This window comes from Sus scrofa, chromosome 8 (assembly GCF_054392235.1).
Source record: "Sus scrofa isolate SSC_HxYL_T2T_F1_AM1 chromosome 8, Sscrofa_HxYL_maternal_Yorkshire_Landrace_v2.0, whole genome shotgun sequence".
Taxonomy (NCBI): Eukaryota; Metazoa; Chordata; class Mammalia; order Artiodactyla; family Suidae; genus Sus; species Sus scrofa.
In genome coordinates, this window is record NC_139390.1 from 80,377,265 (window position 1) to 80,388,706 (window position 11,442).

General features: G+C 45.4%; 1 protein-coding gene across 3 annotated transcripts in view; it reads left to right on the forward strand.

Moving 5' to 3' along the window:
- Positions 1-5,528, forward strand: part of FRAS1 (Fraser extracellular matrix complex subunit 1) — a 453,363-nt gene extending 447,835 nt beyond the window's left edge. For all 3 annotated transcript variants that reach the window (XM_013978814.3, XM_084972579.1, XM_021100604.2), the window contains one exon: positions 1,852-5,528. In XM_013978814.3, the coding sequence (XP_013834268.3) occupies positions 1,852-2,445 (594 nt within the window). In that variant the 3' untranslated portion in view covers positions 2,446-5,528. The remainder of the gene's footprint in view (positions 1-1,851) is intronic.
- The last annotated feature ends 5,914 nt before the right edge of the window (positions 5,529-11,442 follow it).

The following is an 11,442-nucleotide window of genomic DNA, read 5'->3' on the forward strand; positions in this document are numbered from 1 at the left end:
ACACCACAGCTCACAGCAACAGCAGATCCTTAACCCACTGAGCAAGACCAGCAATCAAACATGCCTCCTCATGGATGCTCATGGGGTTGGTTACCACTGAGCCACAATGTCAGTTTCCTTCCATGTCAGTTTCTTTTTTATAGCGTTCTTGCTGGCAGGTCTTGTTTATTTTATTAAGCTTATCATTCACCCAGAACTTTCACATCCATCTCCAACAGACCAAAGCAATAACCAAATTCTTTAATTCGCATGTGGTCACTTGTCATAGCTCTGTGCTGAACCAGCTGATTTTCACAGGCATGTGGAAATGTTTCACAAAATCATAAATACAATCCAGTCAGTTAGAACGGCAAGAATTACTACTATTTTATAAACAAAAATACTCTTATCTCCCAGTAAAAAACATGAACTTCCAAGATCAAATTCTACTCTTCCCTATCTCCAAATAGTAAGCCATGACTTAGGATTTCAGAATTATTATCACTTTTCAGAAGTTATATAAAAGTCATGGAGGGTTTCAATGGGGATAGATGAGAGGGAAATAAAATATTTGATGACATAACTGCTCAGGAGATGCTCCAAGAAGTTTAGAAAATTTTTGTGAGTTTCTATGTATTATGCACAGAGTAGGTGCTGAGTGTACATTTGTTGAATAACTCTATTTTAGCTAAGTTCATTGATAAAAAGAAAATTAGCAGAAAAACAACGGAAGGTCTCTGGGAACAATTATGGTTATTACTGTTACTCCACTCCCATCAATAAAGACCAACAAATCATAAGCAATTACTTAGCTTAAAAAAAAAAAAGATAAATTCTTAGAGCTACTCCATGCAAAGATAGGGAAACTGAAAAAAAAAATGTGAATATTTGACTCAAGATTGCCTTAGTTTGGAAATGAAATAGAACCCCAAAATATTCAGTTCAGTTCTCTGTTCATAGAGAACTGAACCATTGCTCATGCTTTTTTCTTTTTTCTTCTTTTTTTAACTTCACTAAAAGCTTGATTTATTTTGCTACAGTTACACTGGTGTATTTACTAATCTTTAAATACACCACACAGTCTTAACGTCGACATTTTTTTAAAGGATGCCAGTAATGATCTGATTGATTCTATGCCTCTAAAAGCAAAAGTTTCTTGTGTGGATCCGTTTCCTTTCTTTTTTTATTGAAATATATTTGACATACAATATTATGTTAATGTCAGGTGTACTATATAGTGATTTGACATTTGCATGTACTATGAAGTGATCAGTGTGCTAAATCTAGTCACCATCTCTCCCCATAGAAAGTTCTTACAGCCTTATTAGCCATATTCCTTATGTTGTATATTACATTCCATGGCTTATTTATTTTATAACTGGAGGTTGGTATGTCTTAAGCCCCTTCCCGTAGTTTTATCATCCCCCACACGCCCTCCTCGCTCTGGTGACCGCTCATTTGTTCTCTGTATCTAAAAGTCTGTTTCCATTGTGTTTGCTTTGTTTTTTACATGCCACATATACATGACATCATACGGTATTAGCCTTCCTCTGTCAGACTTCCTACACTCTGCATAATAACCTTCTGGGTTCCTCCCTGCTGTCATGTCCTCTTCATGGCTGAGTGATACTCCCTTATATGTGGACCACACCTTCTTGATCCATTCATCTGTTGGCAGTCACTTAGATGGCTTCCATATTTTGCTGTTGTAAATAGTGCTGCCGTGAACACTGGGGTGGCCAGTGGTTTCCTTGAAACCATTTATCTGCCGAGGCTTATGGTGGGCAGTTGTCTTTCGGATCCCTTTCCTTAGAGGTGGTCTTTCGGCACCAGTGACCTGTGGGCTTGTCTCCCCGTCTCCTCCTGCTGCAGGTGGAAGCAGGACACCAGTGGTATCTGCAGGTGATCTACGTCATTGGCCCCGACACGATCTCAGGGCCCAGGGTCCAGCGCTCTCTCACCGCCCCTCTGAGGCGCCCTCGAAGGGACTTGGTGGACCCCAGTGGCTGGCTGACCCTTGACGAGTCCCTCATCTATGACAACGAAGGGGACCAAGTCAAGAACGGCACCAACATGAAGTCTCTGAATCTGGAGATGCAAGAGCCAGTTACAGCTGCTTCTCTCTCCCAAACCGGGGCATCCATCGGCAGCGCCCTCGCGGCCATCATGCTCCTCCTTCTGGTGTTTTTGGTGGCTTGTTTCATCACCAGGAAATGCCAGAAACAGAGGAAGAAGCCGCCCGCAGCGGACCTCGGGGAGGAGTACCCTCTGAACACCAAGGTGGAGGTGCCCAAGAGGGGCGCGGACAGGGTGGAGAAAAACGTGGACCGGCAGTACCGCACCGCGCGCAACGCCAACGTGCTCGGCCAGCCTGCGGGGCCCTACGCCTTCAAAGGCGCTACAGTGAAGAAACTGAATCTGGAAGTCCGCGTTCACAACAATTTACAGGATGGAACCGAAGTTTAATGGAGGAGGCCCATGTGTTTTTTGTTTTTTTTTTTCTAAAATCATTTTTCTAAAGCGGGGCAAAATACTGGTATTTTTATAATCTTACCGGTTACAAAAGGGAAAACTGTAGCTCTGAGGGCACCCATCACATGCATCAACTCACAACTGAGCCACCTCATTAAACAAAGAACCACTGGGACACCCCCCCACACCACCCCCCCCCCCAAGGCCGGGAAGCAGTTCTTGGTCTCAGCAAAGACACATTGCTCGTTGCGCCCTTCGAAAGCCTGCGTCAGGCGTTAGGTCAGCAGGCTGAGCTCAGAGGCTGGGGAGGTGGTCTGGGGGTGGGGGGCGCGGGGTGGGGGCGGGATGCAGGGCCTCTGGTTTTCTCCCCCACCTCCAGCTTTCTTCGGCTCCGGCTTTTCCTGGGCCTCCTCCGGACAGCAGAATTCAGATTGCTGATGCCCAGATACCACGCGGAATTGTGCTGATCAGCACAACCTCTGTGTCTGCTCGTTGTGCCCTCTTGACAGCCTGGCTCCCTGGCCTCTGATTGTCCTTTGCATCACCAGCCCTCTTCGCCTGGAGGTTCAGAGTGTTCTCCCCAGCTCCAAGGAGAAACCTCAGCCTCTCCCATCAGGCATCAGGCACGGTGGAACACCCCGCCACACCTAATGGAGGGGACACTGAAACCCAGGGACACGAGGGACCTGGCAAGCACCTCAGAGCACATCAGTGAGGCACTGCACCCTAGGCCCGGGTGGGGGTGAGGGTGGGGGGGCTGTCCTGGCTCCCCGCTGGTTTAGGCTGCATCATCCAGGACACCCCCAGAAGTCCTTCCTGGGGCAGCATGCACCGTGGCCTTTCCACTCAGCATTGCCTGATGCTTTAGATGCCCACTGAGGTTCCTGCTACCCCAAGCTTGGCCCAGTCCAATACCAGACAAGCCCTGAGCTTTGCTAGCTGTGGGGGCCTTATTTTGGTAAGGTATCAGAAAAGTCCGTGATACATTTGAATAAAGCAAATTAGGAGAAAGCTCAGGCCAGAGTGAAAAAAAGTAATAGCTGCTGACTAGTACTCACAGCAGATAAAGTACTAGTCTAAGAGATAAAGGCACCATTTCTGCTACAGGATTTCAGGGATTTCTCTTTTGGGGGTTCTTTTCTGGGTAGCTCAGGCATTTATTTGATCATATCGGCACATGACGAGGCCAGGAGCACATGGCTTTAAAATGACCTGGTGTTCAAATAGCAGCTTAATGATGTGTATAGTGTGCACACCGCTTGCTTTTGTGTTTATGTTTTCTGCTGTATTGCATGTCACATGGTTTTAAACTGGAAGCACAATTCCATTGTTTGGGAGTAAAAAAACACATTCTCTTCCTGATGCACGGCCCACCCTAGTTGCTGAACAAATCACAGAGCATTCACACTGTGTGATATTTGTGTTATCATGACCCAAGCTCTTCGAGAACATTCCGCACTGGAAATATTTTGGTACCAAAAGTACCGTGAAAGTTGTAGGCATCTCTGCCAGACTCCCAGGTCCTTGAGAGAAGGGCGGGTGTGAGCCGTGCCTTGGTTTTTCAGCAGTGCCTTGCACAAGACAAGCGCACCAGAGGATTTGTTAAGTAAATAAATGAAGGGTGTCCCGGGTGAGTGAGAGAGGAATACATTTAGGGAGGTGAGGGGAGAGAGAGTGGCAAGCAGAGAAAGAAAAAAAAAAAAACCTGTCTCTTCTCTTTGGATTATGAAATAATCTCATTGGAACAAAGAAGCAGCCTTTGACTGAAGCATGAATCTGGCAGTAATAATACATGAGCAGGAGGTGAGACTGTGAGTCAGTGTCCAGAGCAGGGCGTGTCGAGGAAAATCTGACTTAGCATCCTGGGGGGACCGGGCCCAGAACCTGATAATCCTGACTGGTCAGGTGCTACTTGAGACCAGCTTGGTTGTTTGGGGGGCAGAACCTCTGTACGGGCCCCATGAACACCCGGAATTGGTGTCTCATGACTGGAGAGCTCATCAGCTGAGCGTGGAATCCTCTTGAGAAGGACCTAGAAGGTTAATGCTAATTCTGCAAGGACAGGAAGCCAATCACTCGTGGAGCAATGTTTGACTTGGCCTGTGGTTTATAACGGCTCCAGGGTGCCTGAATGCTTGCCCCCTGAAGCAGCAACTTCCCACTTGTTACAGTAGTCTTCTTGCATAGCCCTTCCAGCCCCACTAAGCAGGACTCATGGCTGGGGTGCCTGCAGACAGCTGACGGAAGGGACCCACTGGGGGAAGGCATGAAGACTGATCTCCGAGCGCTCCTCTCAGCCTCCATGGAATGTTCTGGAGTGACAGGGGCAGCATCTGTGAGGACCCTGAGAGAGTGAGTTGTCTGTGTGAAAGGAGAGTCCTTGGGATAGTCCCGCCTCCCTTCCCGCCTGCCCCCCAACTCACCTCGTACCCTCTATCAAATGCTGACACTCCTCTAGTGGACACACACTTGTGAAACAGAAAGTGTTCAGAAATGGAGAGCTGAGATTTACCCCTCTGATAATAGAATCTTTCATTTCATTTGTGTTTTATACGTCACAGGAGGAAGCAGATAATTTGGTGACTGATGTGGGCTTCTATTGCAGTCAAAGCTTCCCTTTCGAGTTCTCTAACTCGCTCACTAATGCCTTGTGTGTGTGTGTGTGTGCGTGTGTTACTAACCTTTTATCCTATGCCTTTAGGTGAGAAGGAACAACAGACCCTTGGGGATGGCTGTTTGCTGGCTGTGAAGGTCAAAAGAAAGAAGAGTCTGCACCTTTGCCCTTGGTTGTGCCCCAGGCCTCCTGGTGGTCACGGGTAGGTGCAGAAAGACTGATGGGGTCTGTTTGCACAGTCTTAGGATATTCAGTCTCAGTGTCCTATCAGTATTCATTGTTCTTGGATACTGCACAACTGCTCAGACTGAATAAAACATCCGTGGTGCTGTCAACCTGATTTCTTGACTCTCAAATGATTTTTGTATTTCCAGTACCAATTTGTGTGTTACGAATTTCTGATTTCTCCAACAGCATATGCCACTATATAAATTTGTATTAATAAATGACAGTCTGATTGTCATTTTTGCCTTGTTCATCTCATCAGAGCCTTCCTCTCCTGAACATAAGACAGTGCCATTGAGATGGCAAAATCATTCCAACATTTGAGATACAATGTTTTTAGAGAAAACCCCTTTGAAGGAGTTGAAGCTGAGGCACTCACCAACTGTGCTGAGAACAAGATGAAAAATAAATTACCTAGCCCCAAATTACCGTAGTTCTTCTTTTGCAACCAGGAGAAGCCCCAGGACAAAGAGGAATAATTAAAATCTCCATGGGTAATAGAATAAGATGATTATATCATCAGATCTTCCCAGGACACTTGAAATAGTGTGAAAATGGCTAGGTCCTTTTACGCACACACAAAGATTTAAGCGTAACTTACCCCGAAGATGACCAAAGCGCCAGATAAGAATTTGGGGGGCTTGTGCAGGAAAAACTGGCAGAGTCAGAATGAAACTGAGCCCAGGCATTCTGCAGACCTGTCTATTTGAGTGCCTGTCCCCTCTGGGAAACCAGTGACAGGGACCAGGCAGGGCTCTGCGGGCACCTTTTGATGGCACATTTGCAAACTCAGCAAGACGTGAAAAAGTGCTTTTTCATGAGCTCCAGAGCAAAGATGCCATGACCAAGCCTGGGATTTCCTTAGCTGCTGCCCCAGGCTTCACGCAAACTTCAGTTCCTCACCCTTTCCTGTGATGGTTCCCTGCCTAAAGCAGGCTCTAAGCCCTGGAGTGCGTTTCTCCCGGGCCCCTGGAGAAGCTCTATCAGGAACCACATCTCTGACTTGTTAGGACTGGCTATGACAATGTTTCCTGAGACCTGAAAGTTCGTGGCCATAAAATCTAGGAAACTTGGGAGCAAGTGGCAGAGAATGGGTTCTCATTTCAATTTTGCAATATCTCACAGATGACGGTTTTGAAGAAACATAATGAGGGCAGGAGAGGAAGGCTATTAAGAACATCTTACTAGATTCATCCCCATGAAATTGCTAATATTGTATGTTAAAAATAGTCTAATATCGGTATTACACATCTCAGTGTCATATTAAGATGTAACAGAGATTCTATTCCCCAATGGGCCTTGAGGTAACTAACTAGGTGCCCTTTAAAAGGCACAGTGAGAGTAACTAGTGGCCCAGGTAAAATTCTATGGACAGTGTCAGTATGTTGGGGCATCTGCCAGTCAAGAGCCATGACTCCTTCACCTTCTCTATCTCATTCAGGCCTGGTGACAACCCTGTCAAATAGGCACAGGCCCATGTCCTGGGTGATTGTCTTTGAAGTTTCCCTATGAATCCCAAAGTTTCCATTCTTGACCAGAAGGCCTTCACAAGCACAGATTGGTGTTGCTTAAAAACGGGCCGAGGTTCCTATGACTTGGATTTCATGCTTGTCACAAAAAATTTAGTCCCTTGATTGATACAAGTTAGATCCATGCTGCACCTCTCTCTAAAAAAACTAGCAGAATTTTATGCCTAGGCTCATTTTGGTTTAAGACTACCATGCTCCAAGACCCATAAGTCAAAAGTTTATTAGAATCCCAGACTCTGGAAGAGTTTCTACAAATTGTTTTTTTAAAAAAAGCTTCACGAGGTCTCCCTTCAACAGTCCCATTTTGGAGTTCCCGTGGTGGCGCAGTGGTTAATGAATCCGACTAGGAACCATGAGGTTGCGGGTTCAATCCCTGGCCTTGCTCAGTGGGTTAAGGATCCGGCGTTGCCGTGAGCTGTGGTGTAGGTCGCAGACGTGGCTTGAATCCCATGTTGCTGTGGCTGTGATGTAGGCCGGTGGCTATAGCTCCAATTCAACCCCTAGCCTGGGAACCTCCATATGCTGCAGGAGCAGCCCAAGAAATGGCAAAAACAAACAAACAAACAAACAAAAAAACAGTCCCACTTAAAGGGATGTGTCCACAATGAACCAGTGCTCCATGCTGGTAACTCACAAAAGTCCCTGTGCTGCTTATTCTGTTTGCCTTCACACCGACTCTCTGCCCTGTTGATGCTCCAGGAAACGGACTTTCCGAGACTGCTTCTCCACGGCTCCCTTGCACCCTTGGCTTCTGGTTGAGATTGACCAAGTGGAGACACCATGGGAGAGAGGCTGAGGGGTGTCTCTCCCCCACTGCTGCTGCCTCGCTGTGGTTCTGGCAGTGCCTGCCTCCCAAGTCCTGCTGGGCAGCCCCCTCCTGCCGTCCCTGACCTTGAAGGCTCTGATAACACTGTCCCTCCCTCCTGTGCACACCTGGAGGTAGCCATGCTTTCCTGCTGCCCTTAGTCCTCGGTTTCATCACCCCATGAGCCCTTGAACTCCACCCTGCCCACACTTCCAGAGAGCCCCCTTTTTAAACTTTTCCTTCAAACTCTTTTGGCTCACTGTTTCTCTTCTGCCAGACCTCTGATGCAGTCCTTAATGCACTGCCAGTTAGTTATAGCTTTCTAATATAAATCAGAAATAATTAACCACTTGAACTCAACCCATGTCTTAATTTTAAATTGGCCCATTGTTATAATCAGTGGTATGTGGATAAGGGTTTCGCGACCAACTTTTTTGAAGCATTTGACAGTTTTTGTGTTGCATGTACTTCACTATGGCTGAATTTAACCAACACAACTTCACTGAACATGGAAATGGGAAGAAATATACAGGAAGACAAGGTTATATAGCATTTCTCCCACACAGATACAGTAGACATAATAATGTAGAGGTAAACCTCAAAAACATCAAAGTAGTAGAAGGTAGTAATTAGAAAGGTTGGGAGTTCCCGTCGTGGCGCAGTGGTTAACGAATCCAACTAGGAACTATGAAGTTGCGGGTTCGATCCCTGGCCTTGCTCAGTGGGTTAAGGATCCGGCGTTGCCATGAGCTGTGGTATAGGTCGCAGACGCAACTCAGATCCTGCATTGCTGTGGCTCTGGCGTAGGCCAGTGGCTACAGCTCTGATTGGACCCCTAGCCTGGGAACCTCCATATGCCATGGGAGCGGCCCAAGAAAAGGCAAAAAGACAAAAAAAAAAAAAAAAAAAAGAAAAAGGTTAATACCTTTGTTATTAACATAATTTATTCAGTTGTGTTTACTTAATTTTTTTTCTTTTTTTATTTTTTTTTTTAGGGCCGCACCCATGGCATATTGAAGTTCCCAGGCTAGGGATCCAATCAGAGCTACAGTTGCCAGCCTACACCACAGCTCACAGCAATGCCAGTTCCTTGATCCACTGAGTGAGGCCGGGATCAAACCCGAGTCCTCCTGGATATTGGTTGGGTTTGTTACCGCTGAGCCACCACCAGATCTCCAGTGTTTGATACAATTTTTAGTAATGGCTATGTTTGCTTGCAAAACTCCTGAAAATTTAGTAGTTGGTTCTCTCATGCCAGGCCAGCTCAGCGTACCGCCATGGAAGAGGAAACATATTCAGTACCCACCACAAGCACTTGGTCAGTTAAATCTGCTTTGATGAGTTTTTTCCTCACATTTTACCATATTTTCAAAATACGCCTCAATCGCTTTGCTCTAAAATCTTATATTTGACCCTCAAATTGTTCTGTTTAGCAGAGAAAAAAAGATGATATAGGAAAGTTAGCTTCTTATAAAACTATACAGTAGTTCAATGTATTCAGAATGGTTGAAAATTCCATCAAATCATCTGGATTTTTTTTTTTTGTCTGGATGACTATAAACCTGGTTTCTAGGATCCTAATATTTATCATTATTATCATTTTATCACCTAACATTATCTTCTGAGAGAATTCATCCTTTGAGGGAAAAATATTAATTTTATAATTTTACTATAGCATGATTCTAGTCTAAACAGTGGGAATTAGGCAGTCATTATAACTGGGAAAACTCAAAAAGCAGTTAGAATGCATTTTAATATTTTATTTTATTTTATTTTATTTTTGCTTTTCAGGGCCATACCTGTGGCATATAGAAATTCCCGGGCTAGAGGTCAAATCAGAGCTGTAGCTGCCAGCCTGCACCACAACCATGGCAATGCCAGACTGGAACACTGAGCAGTGTCTGTGACCTATACACCACAGCTCACGGCATCACCGGATCCTTAACCCACCAAGTGATCAAACCCACATCCTCATGGATATTAGTAGGGTTGGTTTCTCCTCAGCCACAACAGGAACTCCAAGAGTGCATTTTATTTTAAAGTAGCCAGAGTAAAATCAAAGAGGTTAAACCCTGAACCTGGAACAATTAAAACAAATCCTACATGTAAACACCACCTGTTACTCATTTCCTTCTGGATATAAATCCAGCTGGAACACAACCTGTGGAAGTTAATGAATCCCTCTACACCGTCTCCGGATTTGCAAAATAGAGGTAATCACGCTTAATGTAAGCTATCCTGTACACATGAAATAAGACCACGTATGCCAAGTGCCTTACTCAATGTCTGGTATAAATAACAGATTCTCGATATATATCCTCTGCCCCCCGCTAATCCTAGAATTTTCCAGAATGAAGTGGGACTTGATAGTTTTTTGTGGTGGTCTCTGATGGGAGCAGGAATTATAATGCAAAACAAAAAGCAGAACATCATCCTATCTTCTCTGCTGGCACAATACTCACCACTTTAGATCTAGAAATATGGGGAGCTTCTGAGGCACTGGCTTTACGAGCAAGACCACCTCCCTCCTTTCTCCATTGCAGCTCCTCTTCCACTTAAAGAAGGATGTCAGAGTTCCCATCGTGGCTCAGTGGTTAACGAATCCGACTAGGAACCATGAGGTTACAGGTTCGATCCCTGGCCCCACTCAGTGGGTTAAGGATCCAGCATTGCCCTGAGCTGTGGTGTAGGTCGCAGATGCGGCTCAGATCTGGCGTTGCTATGGCTGTGGTGTAGGCCAGTGGCTAGAGCTCTGATTAGATCCCTAGCCTGGGAACCTCCACATGCCTTGGGTGCAGCCCTAGAAAAGGCAAAAAAGACAAACAAAGAAAAATAAGGTATCAGAGTTCCTGCCATGGCTCAGTGGTAAAAACCCAATTAGTATCCATAAGGATGTGGGTTCGATCCCTGGCCTTGCTCAGTGGGTTAAGGCTCTGGTGTTGCCATGAACTGGGGTGTAGGTCACAGACACAGCTCTGCTGTGGCTGTGGCATAGGTGGGCAGCTGCATCTCCGATTTGGACCCCTAGCCTTGGGATTTCCATATGCCATGAGTGTGGCCCTAAAAAGCAAAAAAATTAAAATTAAAATTAAAATTAAAGAAGGATGTCCTCTTAGACCAGTGGTTCTCAAACTCTAGGGGGCATCCGAATCACTTAGACAGCTGCCTACACAGTAGGTCTGAGGCAGGGTCTGAAAGAATTTGCATTTCCAGTGAGTTCCCAGATCCTGGGACCTAGCTTTGAGAACCACTGCTCTTACACAGAAGTCCTTGTCAGTGACTTTGCTCTGAGTCAAAGTAGCTCCTGCACTGGTTACAGGGGGCACCATGAATTATCCTGCTGAAAGACTAGAAGAAAAATGCATTCTAACAGTAAGTTACTATAGATGAACTGAACCCAAAATTACAAAAATCTTGTGGAGAAAAGGGAACCCTCCTGCACTGTTGGTGGGAATGTAAGCCAGTACAGCCACTATGGAGAACAGTATGGAGGTACCTTAGCAATGTGTACATAGAACTACCATATGACCCATCAATCCCACTCTTGGGCATATATCTGGACAAAACTTTCCTTAAAAAAGACACACGCACCAACATGTTCATTGCAGCACTATTCACAATAGCCAAGACATGGAAACAACCCAAATGTCCATCAACAGACAATTGGATTAGGAAGATGTGGTATATATACACAATGGAATACTACTCAGCCATAAAAAAGAATGATATAATGCCACTTGCAGCAACATGGATGGAACTAGAGACTCTCATACTGAGTGAAATAAGTCAGAAAGAGAAAGACAAATACCATATGATAT